The sequence below is a fragment of the Porites lutea genome, chromosome 3, assembly GCF_958299795.1.
Source record: "Porites lutea chromosome 3, jaPorLute2.1, whole genome shotgun sequence".
In the NCBI taxonomy this organism is placed as follows: Eukaryota; Metazoa; Cnidaria; class Anthozoa; order Scleractinia; family Poritidae; genus Porites; species Porites lutea.
In genome coordinates, this window is record NC_133203.1 from 5,014,412 (window position 1) to 5,034,459 (window position 20,048).

At 40.5% G+C, this 20,048-nt stretch overlaps 2 protein-coding genes across 2 annotated transcripts in view; one reads left to right on the forward strand and one right to left on the reverse strand.

The window, feature by feature from the left end:
• Positions 1 to 20,048, forward strand: part of LOC140930273 (uncharacterized) — a 42,288-nt gene that overhangs the window by 19,191 nt on the left and 3,049 nt on the right. Inside the window, exons 10-21 of the mRNA XM_073379950.1 lie at positions 1,033 to 1,116; positions 1,203 to 1,273; positions 1,407 to 1,536; positions 2,435 to 2,558; positions 2,968 to 3,029; positions 3,820 to 3,895; positions 4,978 to 5,027; positions 6,773 to 6,952; positions 8,135 to 8,285; positions 17,174 to 17,280; positions 18,729 to 18,835; positions 19,693 to 19,780. Coding sequence (XP_073236051.1) covers positions 1,033 to 1,116; positions 1,203 to 1,273; positions 1,407 to 1,536; positions 2,435 to 2,558; positions 2,968 to 3,029; positions 3,820 to 3,895; positions 4,978 to 5,027; positions 6,773 to 6,952; positions 8,135 to 8,285; positions 17,174 to 17,280; positions 18,729 to 18,835; positions 19,693 to 19,780 — 1,230 coding nt within the window. The remainder of the gene's footprint in view (positions 1 to 1,032; positions 1,117 to 1,202; positions 1,274 to 1,406; positions 1,537 to 2,434; positions 2,559 to 2,967; positions 3,030 to 3,819; positions 3,896 to 4,977; positions 5,028 to 6,772; positions 6,953 to 8,134; positions 8,286 to 17,173; positions 17,281 to 18,728; positions 18,836 to 19,692; positions 19,781 to 20,048) is intronic.
• On the reverse strand, positions 8,936 to 13,800 carry LOC140930270 (adrenocorticotropic hormone receptor-like). Its single transcript, XM_073379947.1, has 2 exons — positions 12,765 to 13,800; positions 8,936 to 10,555 (listed from the first exon to the last, which is right to left on the reverse strand). Exons 1-2 carry the CDS (start codon positions 13,398 to 13,400, stop codon positions 10,106 to 10,108), a joined length of 1,086 nt encoding a protein of 361 aa, XP_073236048.1. The 5' UTR covers positions 13,401 to 13,800; the 3' UTR covers positions 8,936 to 10,105.

Here is a 20,048-nt window from a genome sequence, read left to right on the forward strand (position 1 = left end):
TCAGATGTCAGAGGTCTGATGTTTGTTTTTTGATGTCTGACATCTCATGTCAGACGTCTGATGTCACACGTCAGATGTCTGATGTTTCTTTTCTGATGTCTGATGTCAGACGTCTGATGTTTGTTGTCTGTTGTCAGACGTGTGATGTCAGACGCCTGATGTCAGAAGCCTCTTGCTCCTCCAGTCACGCACGTGTTCATTTGCGTGTCTGGCGCGTTTTGACCGACGGACTAAGAAAAAGAGAGACTGGTCGTAGTCTAGTACGTATCTACAACAATGGGGAATCAAATCCATCAATCAAATACTTTATTTAACTTCGAATTTGTTGATAGCAAAATTGGAAATATCTGCGAAGAAAATAAATCTATAAAATAATGAAAGTACATCAATAGGTGAAATAAATAGATACATAAAAATTACATAAGATAAGAATTAAATATTTTAGATAAAAAAAGGTACATGTATGTACAGATAATTTGAGAATTTAACATTGGTCACAAAAAGAACAGCATTCATTATCCAGTTGAACAGTCTTTAGTGCAATTTTGAAGGCAGCAAGAGAAGTAGACACACGGACATTATCCGGCAATAAGTTCCATAGTTTGCTGGCATGATATCGAAATGAATGAAGACCATAAGTTGTTGTATTTACTCATGGAATAACTAGTCTGCGTTTGACTCGTAAACTGATGCTGGTTTGGCGCTCGGTGAAAAGATCAGAAATATAGCTAGGTGTAGCATTATTTAATGCTAGAAAAATTAATATGAGCATATCATTTATCTAAGAGTCTGGATGACCGCCCCCCCCCCTCCCCCCGTTATCTCAAGGTCTGGATCCGGGACTGCATGAATGTTCCAGACAACCGTGATGGTAGTCTCCCTCGCAGCCGTTTTTAGTATCGTCACGCAACGCTCCTCCCCCCCGTGGGGAGGAGCGTTGCGTGACGATACTAAAAACGGCTGCGAGGGAGACTACCGTGATGGAGGCTCTTGAAATTTACTGACTTTCTTAACACATGGTCTGTTTTTCAGGGAGCTATTTTATGCTTTCTATCTGGCTGGGATGAAATCAGTTTGGTCCATGACATTTTGGGATCCAAAATAAGTGATTCTTATGTAAGTGAGTCGCTTTTTGGTCTGGATTTTTAATATGTTAGTCTCGTAAAGATATCTTTATAATTTACCCTTGCACCTTTTTGCAGAAATCTCAGTTTCTTGTTTTACCACTTCATTCCATGCTACCGATGTTTAACCAGAGAACTGTGTTTGAAAGGTTAGATTTTTTTACATTTACATTGAGCTTACACCCTACACCCACAGTGCCCTCTGTCCGCTTGTGCACAGGCTTCCCAATGATAATGTGGTTTCTGTTTCAATTGACTGTTTTGATGAACTTTGTTACACAGGCCATCCGTTGGAGTGCGCAAGATTGTGTTAGCCACCAATATTGCAGAGACATCTATAACCATTGATGATGTTGTCTATGTGATAAACGCTGGCAATGAAAAAGAACAGATGTATGATGCAGCTAGCAAGGTGTGGCCTCCCATAATCGCCCATGTGGAACTTCGTCCCTTGTATCACTTGTGACGTCGCCAATTTTAACACTCATAGACAACTTTTGCACCTGATATGACCCTTCCATGTACTTCTTCCAGGAAGAGGGGGCGAGATCTTGCGAACCATACCTGAATGAGCTCAATTCATTTAAGCAGACCAGATAAAAATGCGCTCCCTTCAAAATACCGTATTTCCTCGAATAATAGCCGGAGTCGATTATTTCAAATATTGCTCTCTGGAAGTCAAATAACATGGGCTTTTTTTAGTTCCTTGATTAATTTTCAGATCTTGAATCGTCACTGATCAATTTTGCTGGATCTCATTTTATTTCAACTTGACAGGGAGGGGATAAAAGGAAGAGAAGGTGGCGAGAGGGGTGATTTTTCGAGGGACGGCTATTATTCGAGGAAATACGGTAATATCACGATCCTCGTGGTTTCCATGTGAACTTTTCCTTGGAAATGAAGCCTGTTAAATGCCCAGCAAACGGAAAAAACAGAGAAGAAAAGGGAAAGAAGAGGGGAGGGTACTAAGCGAAAAGTTAGTTGAGAGGGCAGAACAACTTCATTTGTTCTAAAATTGTCTTCTTCGAATGCCCTAACTGTTTTTTGGCATCAGGAACAAGGGGACTGGTAAACGTTTCGCGTGGTTTTAGTTCTGTTTTTCCAGATAGTGACCAGAAGATGGGTCGTCTAGGTTTCGGGTAATTTCAGCGTACAGATTTCAAAATTTATGGAATAATCTAAAAATTATCACTTAAAACTGTTATAAGAGGCCATAAAATGCCATAGGGAAGCGAAAAGGAGCCTTTTAATGCTTATGTTAATAAAGTCCTTGTAGATACACAGGCTAACCAATCTGTTGTTTTGGTTAGGTGTCCTGTTTGGTAACAAATTGGACATCCCAAGCTAGTGTGGTTCAGAGGCGTGGCAGAGCTGGGAGATGCAAGCCAGGATTTTGCTTTAATCTCTTCTCTAAGGAACAGTTTCAAAACATGAGTAAGTTATTTTGGGGAGCAAGGGTGGGGCATTGGTGAGAGCACTCTCCTCCCATCAATGTGACCCGGGTTCAAATCCCGGCGTCGACGCCATATGTGGGTTGAGTTTGTTGTTGGTTCTCTCCCTTGCTCCGAGAGATTTATCTCCGGGTACTCCGGTTTTCCCCTCTCCTCAAAAACCAACATTTACAAATTCCAGTCCAACCAGGAATCAGGGGGACGAAGAACCAGTTAGTGGATGTGCTATACGTCTAAATTGTTATCTGTTTTATTATTTATTTAATTTGTAACAACTTGCTACTTTAAGTTTATCTGTCCTAAGATTTTTGTTCTTTTGGTTCAATTTTTTGAGTCAAAAGGCGGTTTGCCCTGGAAGTAATAAGTTGAGTTGCGAATTTGTGTTTTTACAGGCCCCTACCAATCCGCTGAAATGCAGAGAATTTCACTGGAAGAAATTGTCCTACAGACAAAGGTAAATAATAGCAATCATATATTGCCTTTCAATAATGTTATAGTTCTTGTAGTAGTAAACTGAAGTTCATTTTAATAAAAAGGCTTTTATTTGAACGTTCACACTCTAACCACCTCGCTGATCTGTACAGACTACAGGAAAGTACTTATCAGTAAGCTTTCACATTTTCGGATTTCATACACAGGACTCAAAAGTTAGAACCACTGACCTTGCTTAGCGTGATAAACACTACCACAGGAAAGTACTGCTCAGTAGCTTTCATTCGAATGGTCACACTTAAGGATTTCATCCACAGACTCAAAAGTTAGAACCACCATGTACAACGTAATGAACAGTACCACAGGAAAGTACTGCTTAGTAGCTTTCATTTAAATGATCAAACTTCAGGATTCGTCGACTAGCCTGCGAAAACAGGGCTGTTTTCGCGGGCTATTCGTCCACAGGCTCATAAACGAGACACACCTTGTACAACATAATAAACAGTACCACAAGAAAGTACTGCTCAGTAGCTTTCATTTGAATGGTCACACTCTCAGATTTCATTCACAGACTCAGAAATTAGAACCACCTTGTACAGCGTAATAAGCAATACCACAGGAAAGCTGTTATTCAAATGATTACACATACCGGTTTTACGCATACCTTCAAAAGTTTTGATTTTGTCAAAGCCGGCATTCTGTCTGATTCCTCAAATCAAAGAGTTTTTAATGTACTGACCTCTTCTGTGAAAACTCAGTGAACTAGATTTTTCACTAAATTGCTGCCGTGATTTTTTTTATTACGCTTGCAGATTCAGTGTTCAGATCCGTCAGGTAAAGTGCAGGAATTTCTGTCTAAAGCTCTGGACCCCCCATCTCCGACCAATGGTAATAAAATCAAAGAGATCATGATCGATCATATTTACATGTATTTTGCGCAATATAAATATTAAATTATTATTATTAATAACAACTACTAGAAAGTGCTTTGTTTCGCTATAGTGAACGCATTATCACTAGCCTTCGCCAGGCTGTTGGTCAGTGTAGACGAGTGAAAGTAGCGGGCAAGTAGTGAAAAATTAAAGCTAGCGAGCGAAAAACGGCGGGAAGAGAGAAGGGAACAGCCTGTAAGCATCTGTACAAATACCACAGTCCTCTCCCCCCCCCCCCCCCCCACGTCCCCGCCCACTTGCAGAAACACCTTTTTTCGTGTCAAAATGACAGATGTTTAATTGTCAAAATGTGGGTTGTAGGAGGCTTTCACAGGCTCGCCATATTTTTTTGTTCGTTTCTGAGTGCGCGAAGCCAAGCGACCGACATGGTTGATGTTAACTGTCAAAATCGACCAATCATAGGGTATACCAGGAGCTGGTATTCCGGAAGGAAGTATTGAAAACAACGCTTACAGGCTCCCCCTATCCATCTCTCCCGCTCTGTTCGGCATTATGACCGGTCAGATAAATACCGTAAACTTCCGCTAATAATCTCCCCCACTTATAAGCTGCCCCACCCTCGGTTATAGGGCCATCTACCTGTAAACAAAAAAAAATACACCCTATACTAAGCTCCCCCCGGATATGAGCCCCCTCCAAATGTATTGAAATGAATTTGATATATTATGAGGTTCTGAAGCTTAAAACACCAGTAATGCAAAACGTGTTTTGATCAGCACTGCTACAGCTCTATTCCCGTTATAACCTCTCTCGGATACAAGCCCTCTTAAAACCCCTTACGAAGATGTTTAAGCCCTGGGCTTTTAAGTGGCCATTTACGGTACCCAAGACTATCAAGCTATGAAGCTGTAGATTTGCATGTTCTTAAAGTAATTAAATGTCAATGAAATGTTTTCCCGGCAACCTTTCCTGGTTTGTTCGACTAAAACGGTGATCTGGTGGGGACAAATGTCCTTTCTAAAGAGAAAAATTATTTGCAGCCGCACCAATGATCTGCTTTGTTTGTTTGGTTTGTAGTTCAGAGTGCAATATCAGAACTACAGGAGATTGGAGCAATGGATAATCAGGTATCTATGCCTGTAACCTCTTACTTTTAACCCTGCTTTAAACCGTAAATATCGCTTCTGCTTTACATTTGACGTTTCCTGCTAGCAGAGGCCTCTTTTCCCTGGTATGCGGTGGGCTCTTTTCCTCCTGCCCGCCGGATACTAGGAAAAAGAGGCCTCTGCTAGAAGGCAACATTTGAGGTAAAACCTCGTGGAAAGAATCAACAAGCCCATGGAAACAAAGTTTCCTCAAAGACCTCATAGTCAGAGAAAATCGTAGCATTTTATATTCGTGGTTTCGTGAAGATTAAAAACCCATTTTTTTTTCTGAAAACATTCTATTTTTATTTTGACACACCAAATTCCGAAAAAAATCTTGATATCGTGAAAAAAAGAAACCGTGAGGGATCAAACTGTAGACAAAAGAATCCACGAGCCTGCAAGGTAAGTTAGAGAAGGTGATGAGCCCGGGTTCAGAACTAATTGTTTAGCTGTCACCCTAAAATGTGACAACCGTGTATATTACATTCAGATTTATCAAAGAAAGTGCAACGTCAAATGAGAGCAAAAAAGCGCGCGAAGTTAGCGCAACTTTTTGGTGCCCAATTTGCTGTTGTGACATTGTTCAGGAAAGTTTTAGATCTGCGCCCGCCGCCGTCTCTTTTGTCACGTGGTCTACCTATTACTAAATCCATGGATATGCTTCGACGCAGCGGCACGTGCGCTTCTTATCTTTCGCGCTGAAAGACAAGGTTCGCTGAAGCAAGGACTTGCGAGGTTAAACGCCACTTCCACATTTCCTATAATGCACCTTATTTGCTCGCCAAAATTTTGCATAACCTTTGTTTTTCATTTCTCCTCGGTATTACAGCTGTCCCAAGAGAAATTGAAATCAATGTTTATGCAAAATTTTGGGGGTGCAAAGAAGGTGCATTAGGGGAAATGTGGAAGTGGCGTGTACGGTAATAGCTTTTACCGCCTTGAACATAATTTCGGCTACTATTTATGTTTTCTTGCGATCCTAAGTACAAGAGAAAGATACCATTCCATGAAAATATTCTCGTGTTTTAACCTCGCGTGACGCGGTTATGCTCTAACACAACATAACATGTCGTTGTGCGTGTAAAAACCCTTTAATTTCCCAAACAAAACTGAATGCAGGGCTGGCACTACGGCACAGCAGTTTTGTTTCATTTCACACATCTAGTGACGTCTGGCTACAGCATCTCTATAACCAGAGATCCGGTAAGAGGAACCAGTCAGCTTTATTTGCGCCGGATTTGCGCGTTGCGCGTACCTCTGCATTCAAACAGTTTTTCCTATTTACTTTGACCCCAGGCCATCACTCCTATAGTGAAATAAATATTATGGACAGTCTCAAAAGGAAATTGCTTAGTAGACCGACGAAAAAGTCTGAAATCTTTATCAACTAATACAAGCAACTAATAATAACCAAAGGTTACGGAGTGCGGGCGACAACCGCCGAAGGTTTGCTCCAATGCTGTACTTTGCGTAAGTTTCACGTGACAGATGGTCAAAACACGTGTGATTAGATTACGAGTGATCGAAGGTCCAAACGTGCGTGATCAAATTGCGTTATGTGCATTCTATTCACTCTTAGTGGGTGTCCAAACGAATGCTGGCTACATACATGCGACGCATGCGTAATAACAACCTGGAGATCAGGATTGTGGGCTCCTCTTGTCGCCCGCAAAAATTTTTGAACAGTAAGAACGATAATTGCCTTGTTTTCGTTTGTTCCTCAGGAAGATCTAACGGCCCTGGGAAAGTATCTTGCTTACTTACCAGTGGAACCAAGGATAGCGAAAATGATAATTTACGGCGCCATCTTCAGGTGTTTGGACCCCATATTGACAATAGCTGCAGGGCTCAGTTACAAAGATCCATTTGTAACGCCGCTTAACTGCAGATTACAGGCTGATCAGGTACCTTAACCACAGTCAAACCTCCTTGATAGACAACGAGCAGCTCCTCTTTTTTCTTAGTCCGTCGCGCGAAAACGCGCGAGACCCGAAAATGACCACGCGAGCGACTGAAGGCGCGAGACCTGAGAGGCACGAACTGCCTCCGCTCGCAGTCTACCGCCTCAATTTTCTCTTAACAATATCAGTGCATTATCAAGAAAAAAAGGTGTGAGAATTGACAAAGTGATCACCAAAGGAAAAGTGCCTTGATCTTTTATCAAATTCTTCTAACTAATTCTTTAAGGGAATGTATGGAGATCAGTCTGGAGAATTTGTGCCGTAGGGAGGCTGGGGAGAGGGAAAAACAATGCGCGCGCGCTGCTGACTACCCCGCGTAGCGCGGGCGAGCGAAACGACTTTGAGAAAGTCTAAATTCAGATATGAAAGCTTAAAAAGTGAATTCAGATTAATTCTTTTTGTCAACAAGTTGATGATTGGATGAACTTGAAAATGGAGAAAATTATCCGAGAAGATGCTTTTGAACGAAAGAAAAAGAAACCCGGGTTAAATTTAACCCTGGTTTAACGGCTAATCGGCCTTCGAACAACTGGGCCCTGGTTCCTCAGACGTCAGTCATTTTGAGGGGAGACCGCTGGTGACGTCGCAAAATGTCGGCTGTTTTCTCAGGCTAGGAAAACGCCTCTATAAAACAAACGCATTTCCCACTAGTGATTTTGTTACCTCTGCGTCCTGCGTCCCCGGCGCATAAAAATCCCCAAAGACGCAAAATAATCCATGGCATGCGTCCCGTAGGAGGCAAAGATCGATCAATCGATCAGAACAATTGTTTTGTAGAAATAATCTGTTCGTGTAATTACTGTGGCAGTTATTATGGCTGTTGTTTAACGATGCATATTTCATTGAGCATTTTTTATGCTTTGAAATAGAAAGACCATATTTAAATTTCAGTATTCTGTAATACAGAGCTTTGGAGTCCTTGTTCAGATTAACTGTCTGGTTACATGAAGGCCAAATCATTTTCAATTTTGGACTCGTTGTTTTTTGAACCAGGACTCATTGGTTCTGGACTGGGACTCATGATTTTTCACGAGATGAATCCCATCACTCATCATCACTATTTGTAACAAAATCATTGATTTCCGGTTCCATTGGTGTATTTTTAAAATTATTTTTTCATTGTAGTCTCGGAAAGCCTTTACGCATGGTAGCAAGAGCGATCACGTGGCATTACTGAACGCTTACAATGGATGGACGGAAGCTTTGAACCATGCAAGGGCCAGAGAGTTTGTTGAACAGCGGTTTCTTCATTGGGGCACGCTCAACATGATAAGCGGTATGTATCATTTAACTACAATCCTGGTCAAAATGTTTGTGACACTGTATTTCAGGTGAAGAAAATGCATTTCAAGTTGACCCCCCCCCCCCCCCCAAGCCGCGTTTATGAGTAAGTATTGCCCGTTTGCTGCAAATTCCATTCAAAAACACTTCAAAAAGGGGTTGTGTCCCAAAACCTTTTGGCCAGGATTGTACATACCCCACAGCTCTTTGAAGCCCTGTACAGACGGACGCAGGGAGTTGTTGCGTCCTTTTGCACGTAGCACGTTTGACGGGTTTAAACTTTGCGCACCAACTACCAACAGCACGCAACAACATGCAACAGGGTGTGCAAACGGACGCAAACACGTAACATCCAACGATGTCTGTCATTTCGCTAACTAGTTGTGTGCAATTCGCGAGCGCTGAATGCCGCACCGCATCCTCACAGACCTTATATTTCCGCAGCTCTCTTTCTAGTTTATATGTTTTGGGGTATGGTAATGTACGATAATGAGTTTGAAACAAAGGAAAATAAAATTTAAACCAAGGATAAAATTGAACCACAACATATGCACCAATAATTACATGTGAAATAAATATCAATGAATACACCAATTTTTTTCTTCTTGTCTTTAAAAAGTTATTCAAATTATTGCTGAAGTAAATATATTTAACAGAATTGCTATTTAAGTCGTTAAAATCACGGTTTAACCCTTTTAGCCTTAAAAGTGATCAGCATCAAATTTCTCCTTGTAATATCAATGCTTTGTAAAACAGAGTGGTCATGAGAATCACAGACATGATCACACAAGATGAATGTGCTTGATACTTTATCCACTTCTCCCCACTACTTCTGTATGAAATAAATAGGGGCAACAAATGAGAATTCAAATTTTGATCTTAGGGTTTAAAGGGTTAATCATAATTATATGGACTTCGTAAAAGTGATCCCTTTCCCTTGATCCCTTCCATATCCCAAGTTAACGTCTTGCCTCGTATTTTTAAAACTTTTCACATTATACACAGTACGTTTGTTTCTTCTTAGAACTTAAATTTGTGTCTATACATTTCATTGGCTGATATTGCTTTTTATTGAACAGTTCTCTAATGTACCAGCGTTGCTTGTCGCTAATTGTCTACAACTACAGTATATTCATTATTGTTACAATTCGTGTCCACAACTGATAACAAGTGCTACTGTTAATCAGTTAACGGTGACTATTTACCGGTCATATTATTGCTGTTTTTGTACAATTTTCGCTCCCACAAGACTCTTTATCACGTGTGCAATTTTTTTGATTGGAAATTCAGTCCCTCTTCCTAGCTTTTGAGAAGGCGCGCTCTTAAGCTTACGTTCTTTCCCACGAACGCCTTTGGCGTCTTGTTACTACTTTTTTCTTCTTTTTACATCCCTTCCTAGCTTTCTAGAACGCGCTTGAAACACGGTTCAGTCTTTCTCATGAACTCGCGAGTTCTCTTTCGTCTGCTGACTAGATGTTTTCGCAGGCTATTAAATTTTTTGCTTCATCTCTTTTCTAGGACGCGTGTTTTTAGTACACGTTCTTTCTCCGCAAACTTACTTATCCTTTTGCGTCTTCTTTCTAAATATCTCTTCTTCCTACATCCCCTCCTAGCTTTCCAGAACCCGTCCTCTTACTGCACGTTCCTTTTTCACGAACGCGCGGTTCTCTTTCGTATCCTGACTAGATTTCCTTTTGCCTATATCCCTTCCTGTCTTTTGATGGAACTCGCGCGCTTAGTGTACATTCTCTCTCGCGAACCCACTTGTCCTCTTGGGTCTTTGTTCTCGATTTCTCTTCTTACGTCCCTACTCCTCTAGACAATAGTTTCAGGTGCTTTGGAAATATCCGCAGTAGACAGCGGTATATAAACATTCTGATTGGAGCACTTGAGGTTGTTGAGCTTTTGATTGGAATGCGATCGCGATACCGGAACCTGCTCTCCGTTCATGTCAATGGTGTACTTCCTACCTAGTACTTTAAATACAGCGATTCTAATGTCCTTTAAACGGAAGCAGTACACGAATGGATTCAGAGAAGAGTTCAGGTAGACGATGGTGGCCGTGAAGTTGTAGATGATGTTCAATCGAGGGCCTCCACCTCGACGCATTTTTACTACAAGGGCGCATAAGAATGGAATGAAGCAGGCGAGAAAGAGACCAAGCACATATAGCATGGTGACTGCGGAGCGTTTGAAAGTGTTTATGTTGATCCCTGACGGGTTCAGGTGGCGCTGGTCTTTGGTCTTGCTCTGCAGCAAACGAATCTGGAAACAAAAAAATTATCAAAATCATATAAAGGATAATGATCATCACAGTTATGAAAGAAATAAAACAATATTAAATTCGAACTCATGACCTCTACGCTGACTGTGCTCTGGGATTGGGTGTAGAAGGGTGATGGATGATGGTGGGGGATGAGGGGAGGAGCTGACTTTACGAAGTTTTTATTATACAGGGATACTTTGCCCCGAGGCCCCTACCCTTCCCCTTTTATATATCACTTTATCCCCCCGTCTGGAATGAGTTGCCCAGCGACGCGCCATTTTGGTATAATCGAGTTATCAGAATTTTACAGCAACTATGGAGTCCATAGTATAAATTACGATTGCTATTATTAAGTTTCAAAGAACGCGACATCTGCTCTTACAAATAGACACGTACGCTTTGTAAAAACCAACATGACTCTATTGAATTTACATGACAGAAAATTTTTCTGAATCAACACTCTTCTTTCCTATGAAACCATTTTAAAAAGGCTGTAAGTGTACTCTATTCAAATTTCACTTCAAGTAATTTAAGAGAACCGCAATTACTCAAAACAGGGAAAAAAAGGAGCGCGGTTGCGATTTGGATGGGGTAATTCAGCTAACTCGTTCATGTAAGGGAACGGGAATACTTGAGTGATATTCCCACTTTTCGCCTTGAAAACCCCTTTTGTTGTTTTTTATCGCTTTTTTTCACTTTTTTTTGGTTGAAGGTTTCGTAAAATAACTGTGAATGCTGCTGGCACTATGAGGATTAGGCCATGCAGGTGGTCGATGAATTTGCCCTTGGGCTAAAAGTTCTGCCTTGTATTTCCATTCTTTTTTTATAATGACACATTAAGTTTCTTATAATAAGTAACGTGGGATTTAATTATTCAACAGCCTAAAAACTGTAGACATTATGACTAGTGGGGAATAAAAGAAAGCTTAAATGTCTATTTTAAAAGGCCATATCCATTCAGACTCGGGAAAGCATTCTTACAGTAAATATTGACAGCCATGGAGACTATGTGATGATAGAATTAGATCGAGTACCATCTTTAAAAAAAGTCGGATCCGCTCAGCCTTAAATAAGCTATATATTGCTTTCCAATGTAAATAGGTACAACCATCGTATGTGTTACTATTCAGAATTTATTTTTTCCAAAAGGAGAGTGACATGAATTTTCGCCATCAGAATTAGATCTTCGCAGTAAAAAGCATTTCTATCCCGGGGGGGTAGTCAATAAATGTTTACGTGGGAGGCTCCGCCCCGAGATCCAACCCCTTACCCTTTTACATACCAATTTTCACGAATAAGGTACTTCTTTCGTATACCTTGTATTGACAAATGGTACCCCTTTCACATACCTTGTTTAAAACTTTGCATCCCTTTTAACTGCTGTAAATGCACTGTCTTTTAAATAGGAATCAATTCAATCCCAAAAATAGAACGTTTTCTCCATTTTTTAAAGCCACAAAATTCATCTGTTTGCCCTTTTACAGTCCCAAATGAACAGAATTCCCTACCCTTTTATACACTTCAACCAGTGAAATCCCTACCCTTTCATAAACGTGAAGCCTGAAAAAGCTACAGGTATCCCTTTCGGGCGGTGCCTCCCTGTAGAGGCCATCATAGGGAGTCTACCCCCCCCCCCCGCCCCGCGGTTCTCTTAAACATCGAGCTGGGTTTCTCCTGGTTGTGTTTCAGTGTAGATCTTTTTTTTTTGATTGAGAATGATCTGCGAATTAGTATATTCTCTCTTACTACATGTTCGCATTTTTTTAAATTGTGCGTTACCCTTAGCAGAAGTTAATAGAACCTTCCACGGTTTTTTTTTTTTTTTCATCTTTTGATAAAAAGCAGTAACCAAATATCTATCGACACTGCTGGCGGGAAAGAGAGTCTTAAAGTTATTCAACTTACCAAGTATAAAGGTGATGAGAGAGCGAAGGTATTGCCTCAATAAATTCGCAAAATTTACTGACGTTTGTAATGAATTTGTATTGTGTTGGGGATGAAATTTCCCCTCATCATACAAACGTCAGTAATTCCGCGACTTTGCGAAGCTATATCTTTTACAGTTTTCAACAATTCGCTTTCAAACTCATCTTGGTGATTTTACTGATTTTTTAAGGCGTTCTCTCCAGCCGTGTTGACAGAAATCTTGGAAGGGTTTTATTTTAATACTGAAAATTGTTAAAGGTAAAAAGAAACAAAGAGATTTACCTGAAGATAAATTTTTGAGTAAGCTGCTACTGTAATGGCCATACTCATGGCATCCATAACTACGATTATTATGACAAGAGCGTCGTACGAAGCTCCCGAGAAGCGAGCGATTATCAAGGATATACAGACAAGCCAGAAACTTGACACGACCATCAAGATGCGGCGATTTGTGACTAATTCTTCGTATCTCAAGTGCAGCTTTATTGCGAGATATCTCTCAACCGAAATAGCGGTTATGACCAGGAAGGACACTCCTGCGCAAATCCACGATAATGAACCGGTGGTTAAAATTTCCGCCACGCAGAACGCTCGCTCATTTCGTTGAATCTCGAAGAAGATTTCCAGTGCGTTTGTCGGTTGCACGACTAGACCCACCAAGAAATCGGAGAACGCGAGGCAGCAGAGTAGCGTATTTGAAGGTGTTCGCAGCGCCGGTGTCTTCCACACTGCCAGTAGGATCAACGAATTACCAGCGGTGGCCGATAGAGCAGTCAGGGAGTTAATCACGATCAAAACGACGTTGGTGACATACGTAGATGTCAAATCGTACCATTCTTCGTCCAGATGAAAAGGACAGTGTATTTCGGTCGCGTGCGGTTCGTCGGATGAAGTAACAGCCAAGGTCGGGTTTTCCATGCTCAGGCGCTCTGTCCTTTGTGTGCTTCGCGTGTCCTAAGCTTCTTACAAAAATCAGCGGTTTCGTAGAAGATAGCGGAATTTGACGATTAGCTTCTTTCCTGTTTACGGGCTTTTTTGTGCTTTGGAAGTTCCGAGAACTAATGTTATCATCAATCAAACCTACCGCCAGCTCACTGTACAACTTCCTATGTCTCGCTCCAGTTGATTTGTCTTTTAAATGATTTATGCTAATAGTTTCCTCTGAACCTGAGAAACCGTCGATGAACCCACAAAGTGCTTTCCTTTGTCATCCTTATTTAATTATTAATTAAATTCTATTCAGCACGAGACTACTAGTTCATTTTCTGCATTGAGAAGCAAGGAATTCAATTTATTTGGTCTGGGTGACCTCTAAGCCGCAGTCGATCCCATCTGTTTCATTTCTCCGCTTATCTTTTTACGTCTGGTTTTGTTCGTTTTGGACTCCTTTGCAAACAGTGTTTTCCGAATTTATTACATTTTCATTACTTTTCCTTTCTAATTTTAATGGATGGTGCTTATGAAAACAAGAATACCTTTCAACTAAACTATCATCTAAAGGTAAATGTGTCACGAATATTTTTTACTCATATTGCTTCATTATTGACTTTTCATTTTTCAACCTTGTCAGTTTTAAGGTTCTCAGAACAATTCTTCACCTGCTTGCACTTGTTGAGACCTCCAGTTAGTGAAGGAGAAAAACTTTCGAGGCAACGTACAGTTTATAGCGATGTTTTTAAAACAAAGATATTAACGAGACATCAAAGCACTGTATTTTTCTTTTCAGCGCGTTTGGAGGTAAAGTAACATCCGTTGACGTCACACAACAGATGCGAAATGAATCTTTCTTTTCCTTTGAGGAAAATGTACAACTCGCTCTGACGCAACGCAAAGGCGGGGCCATTACTGACGTGCTTTACTATCAAATAACACCCCCACCATAACCCTCAAACAAACACACCATTTCATTTTGTGTACCCTGGGTTTATAATCTTTAGCCGAGCTGGCAAACTCATTATGGTAGAATAACGTATTTCACATGCCATTTTCTACCCAGAATTTACAGCTAGTAAAGCTGCTGTTCTGTGTGTTTATTCGACTAGAAAGACGAATAAACAAAGGAGTCCACCTCCTTTGCAGGATTCCACTATTATAACTCCTGCATCCCCCATGCTGAGAGGCGAGACTTTCATCTCAGTGTTAAAGTAGCCCTTAAGTCATTTTACTCCAGTCATTGGCCTGAAAACCTTAGGTCAGAGCTGTACGTGCCTGCGAGAGCTCTTCGATCTAGGGATGAGCGTAGAATAAGCACCTGCACACACCTGAATTTTAACTGATTACCACGAATTTAATCGCCTATACGAGTTACTGCATCCAAAGCTTTTAATTCTGATGGAATCAACAAGATTATGCTCTGATTACCACGAAATTAATCGCTTATCCAAGTAATACTTTAAAAGAAACGCCGAAGAAAGGCTCCTTGAATAGGCGTATAGTTTATTTTAAAAAGTATTTGGTACATTATTTTCTAATTTCAAAGTAACATTTTCTTACTTTTTCTTTTTTGTAGTTATTATCCTTAAATTCTTAGGTCACAGCTGTACTTCCGTGCGAGAGCTGCACGCACTTGATACTATAAATTTCAGTACTTCCCAAGCTTTTAACTCTTTGACGGCATCGATATCTGAATGTACCCTAATTGTCATGAAATCAATCGCCTACTCCAGTCATACTATAAAGGAAAAGTCCAAGAAAGGCTGGGCTACGTACAGTTTCTTTTCGTAGAGTATTTGGTAGCTTTTACTTTGTAATTTTGCTTGAATATTTGATTAATCTATTCTTAAATTCGTTCAGTATTAGTTTTTTGTTCTAGTTCCTTGGCTAATATGTGTTTTAATTTGATAATAAACTATTATTATTATTATTATTATTATTATTATTATTATTATTATCTTTAATAATTCAAAATACTTTACTTAAATCTTTTAAAAAGCTGCACACAAAACGTCTTTAAAATATTCATAAAAAGAAAACGTCAATATCAATACATTATTATCTGTAATGTAATACCATAATACAACATAATAGCCGAGCCCATTCCTTGGGCCTAGGAGAGTGCCTTTCTTAGGATGTGAGATGTTCCAAGTAGTGTGATCTTCTGTAGTTCATGTATTTTGCTGTTACCCGGGGTTTGTTGTATATATTTCTCAAATCCTTTCTTTGTTAGTCCTGTCACTACAGGAATTGTTGTGGCTTTCATCCCCCCACATTGCTTCAATTTCGATTTCAAGGTCTTTATTTTTTGACAGTTTTTCAGTTACATGAACTGACGTATTCTTTTCGGTGGGGGTGGACATATCAATAAGCAGGCAGCTTTTTTCCTGGTTGTTCTTGATAACGAGGTCTGCTTTGTTGGCCTTTATCTCACTATCTGTCAGTATTTGCATATCCCAGAAGACTGTGATGTTGTCAGCCTCGTACCCAGGCCTGTTCGCACTATCCGAGTTACCAGAGTAGGCTTGGAACCCAGCGCGACTGTTTGGGGCTCATGTTCGTACCATTTCTCGTTTCCCGCGTTGTGAAATCTTCTGTCTTATGTAAAAATTTTGAATTGAAAAAAAATATATGCTCGCTTCCATTCTCGTAAACAACCAGATCTAGTTGCCACCATTTTTTCCCGCCGTAGTCGCTTATGAGAGCCTTGAATGTACTTGTAATAATTTTCCTTTTTTTGCGTTTCACCATTCGGATTAAAATAGGCCATTTGGACTAAGAGGTCATGTGACATTGTTTTTCTGAAATTGAAAGTTATATGTTTTTGCCTTAGAAAAACAATTAGTACGTCATATCTTAAACAAAATAATAGTGATTTCGTTTTTCAAACCTGCACCATTTTCTTAAAATGAGTAAGTTCGTAGTTGTTCACGTGATCAAAATGGGATTTTTTTAAAATTATGAATTACCTCTTCCTGACCACAAATTTTGTACGTTAACTTCAAGGAAAATGTTGAAAAGATGATGTGTTATTGTTTACAGCACATCTGAACACAACTATCAAACGTTTAACAAGATATAAGCGAAAAGTAGTTTTGGCCGCCATGTTGGAGGGCAAGAGTATGCCCTCCAACTTGGCCGCTAATACAAATCATACTACTTTGTTGAAAAATCAAAGTGCCATAAAATATTGCCCTTAAATGCGTTTCCTCTCAAATTTTAGCCTGCGTGGCCGGCGTTTTAAGAGGGAAGGGAAAGGGAGTTTTGGGAAAGGGAGTTTTAGGCGCGAGAGAAACGAGAGGGGCGCGCGAGGAGGGAGGGAGGAAAACGTTTCCCTCCCTCCTTTTCTCCTCGCGCGCCCCTCGCGTTTCTCGCGCAAACTCCCTTTTCCCTTCCCTTTCAAACGCCTGCCACGCAGGCTACTCAAATTTCGGTGTAAGATAATTTTTATGTGATCTGTCAATTTTTGGCATCAGCAAGATTCCAACTCATTGTTTAAAAGAAGCATTGGTCACGTGACAAATTAGTGCAAGTGGCCTATTGCCTACTCATCATTTCCTAGTCCCTAATCTCGTACCCAGATCTCCCACGGACAGAGTGAGATCTGGGTACGAGAGTACCTAGTCCCTAGGTCCCGATATTTTCCCGCGGCTTATGCGTTTCGGATCACGTGGTCCAAGCGGCTGTTCGTCTCGGATGCGTCACCTAAATGCATTGACCGAGCACAGCGAATACTCATCTCATGTTTATTTTGACAGGTATGCGTGACCAACTCAGCCGACTTCTGGAGATGTCAGGCCTGATAAACAGCTTCCATATTGGTCACACGATCAATGCCTTCAGTAAAAATTTGGAACTAGTTAAGGTGAGATAACTCAGTTCTATTAGCACCCTTTTGACTTCATCTGCTCGTTCTTTTTCTGTCCATTTTTGGTAGAGAAATCCTCTTAGATGATACGATTTCTGTCAGAGAGGTCAACCGCTGATCAGAAAAAGAAAACAAAATGTGCTGAAACTTTTAAGTTCTCTCCTTGGCTCAGTCACTTTTGGATACTTAGGAACTCCTTAGTACTTCAATTTAAAGCTCTAATGGTTGAAGCTGTGGTGGGGTGGATTCACTTTATACATTAATGGGGGTGGGTGTGTCTGTAAACCTTTTTGTTACACCAGATCATATCTAGCCTAACGATTCTGTGATGTATACAGTACATCCTATCCCATATTGGTAAAAAAAAAAACATACTCTTTAATGATACGGTCCTCCTAAATAATTTAGCCACATACCTTCCCCACAGAGAGCTGACCCTGTTTAACATTCTTTGTATTGTTGTTCTGTTGTTTTGGCACGGTAGGGGCGTATATACCGTTGATTGAGAGGGGAGTGTACTTGAGGAGAAGAGATTCAGTTAACCATTTTCACATAGACCATAATGCACCCTATTTACCACCCCCCCCCCCCCCTCCCTCGGTTGCATCACCGTTGTTTCCAATTTCTCCCGAGTATTACAGTCGTTCCAAGAGAAATCAAAGACAATGGCTATGCAAAGTTTTGCGGGGTAGACAAGGTGCATCATGGTCCATGTGGAAATAGCGAATTCAGTAAATTGCTCGTGATTGTTCCGGGGTCTTTTCGGTAGAATGCGTTAAGTGTGAATTTTCTATCTTCCAGGTAAGTTATCGATGCTTATTATTCATTCAAAATATTTCCCCGATTCTTATTGGCTAAAAGCACACGTTTAATTCACCATAACCAGTTACTGATGACCAAATTTGGAAGAAATTTGACTTTAACGAGGAAATGACGTCAAAAATGCAGCGTTTTCGCAGGTTAAGGCACCGTTAACCGAGAAGACCTGGGGACGAGGTTGAGTTGTTTTGGTTGTGAACTTGAAAAAATGGCGGACATTTCACTCCTTTCAAGAGTAAGAACTAGGCGAAAAAATAGCTAAAAACATGGCAAGAACAGCAAGAAGACAACTCGAAGGGCGACATCTGCTATTTGGTGAATATTTGCGGAGCTGGACAAACCTAAACGTACACTATCGAAGATGAACTGAACATCGATGGATCGATAGAGGTAAACATGTTTCAGCTCTGTTTTTAAACTAGGAATTATTTTGAATGAATAATAAAACAGTTATTGAATTCGGCTTTCGTATCATATGAAGAATTATGGAGATCTCTGAGGGTGTTATCCGCCTCGGCCTACGGCCTCGACGGATAACACCCTCCTCGATCTCCATAATTCTTCATAAGATACTCCGCCTCATTCATTAACTGTTAATTAACTATTTTCTCTGTGTTTCCTCCCAGGCCATAGTGTGCGCGGGTCTTTTTCCTAACGCGGTGAAAGTGGGTCTTGGTATAGAATCCAAGGGAAAATGTGGCAAAAAACGAGTCAGGCTGGCCTTCAGGACCAGGTGATAAACAAGTGAAAAATGAAAATATTTGAGGCATCGAAAGAAAAGAAAAAGGACTGTATGGAATTTGTGTTAGAAGCACTGTGAACTTTCTCTCCTACGCAGCAGAGGCTCCCTCTACAATTCCAATTAAAAATTTTTAAAAATTGAGCTCCCGAGTGACGATGGGAACAGGGAAGAGGTGTCCCATCGTCCCCTGCGCGTTTTTTCCCTCTTCCCATACTCCCTACACAAACAGAGGCCTCTTTGGAGGAGAGATCTTTGAACTCCTGTTAGTGCCGGGCTGTCAAGTGAATTTTATTGCACAGGTCTGGAAGGAGGGAGACTGTTCTGATTAAAAGGTGTCACAGTTTTTAAAACAGACAGAAAGAAATGATATGTCATGCAATCTAAGCAAATGTTATGAGTGGGCTGTCTATAAAAGAAAGAAACGAGATTATATCCACCGTTTGCGATAATACTGAGCTTAGAAGAGGAAGTCACATTTTAAGAGTCACCGTTTAATGCGAAAGTTAAAATCCAGTCCAAGTGAAATTGAAAAACAAACCTTTTTTTTTAATGTCTTCTTGTTCTTCAATCGCTACGCGAAGAGGGAGGTATAGTTAGTTGAAGTCAATTAGAAATAGACCTTCTCTTAAATACAATAATTTTACCTTACGGAAGGTTCTACTGTACCATGTGATTCTAGTCAGGGAAGAAATGTCTGTCAAAATTGATCTTATTCCCCGCCATTAAGACAAGAGATCATATCACGTGATTTTTTGTGTTCACTGTCTTATGTAAAACGATTGTCACAAGTATCATCAGGCAATGACAAGTAGAGAAATAATAGTCTTTTATTCTATTTTTCTCCACAGATCTGATGGACGGGTAGCTATACATCCTTCATCAGTTAACTCTGACGAGAAACAGTTTGCTAGTCAGTGGCTGGTGTATCACGACAAAGTAATATACATTGGTCCATAGAGCGGTTTTCATTTGAGTGTCGAAAAGTAATTGGTTTTGCACTTTCTACACGATGCGATTGGCTTAAAAGATTCGCGCCACCTTTTCATCCAATCAGAAGTAAAACCAAAGCCAATTGTGACGCGCTCACATGCATTTTCCCGCGCTTTGCGTCAGCCACATGTAATTACTTCGAGTTTTGATTGGTTCAATGTATTGTCTGTGTCCTATGTGATTGGCCAGAGTAATTACTTTGGTTTTGGTTTTA

Excerpts from the sequence above, each read along its gene's own strand:
- LOC140930270 (XM_073379947.1), bottom strand. The coding sequence starts at position 13,400 with ATGGAAAACCCGACCTTGGCTGTTACTTCATCCGACGAACCGCACGCG. Across the intron at positions 10,556-12,764 it reads ACTCAAAAATTTATCTTCAG|ATTCGTTTGCTGCAGAGCAA; the intron begins GTAAATCTCTTT and ends TTTTGTTTCCAG.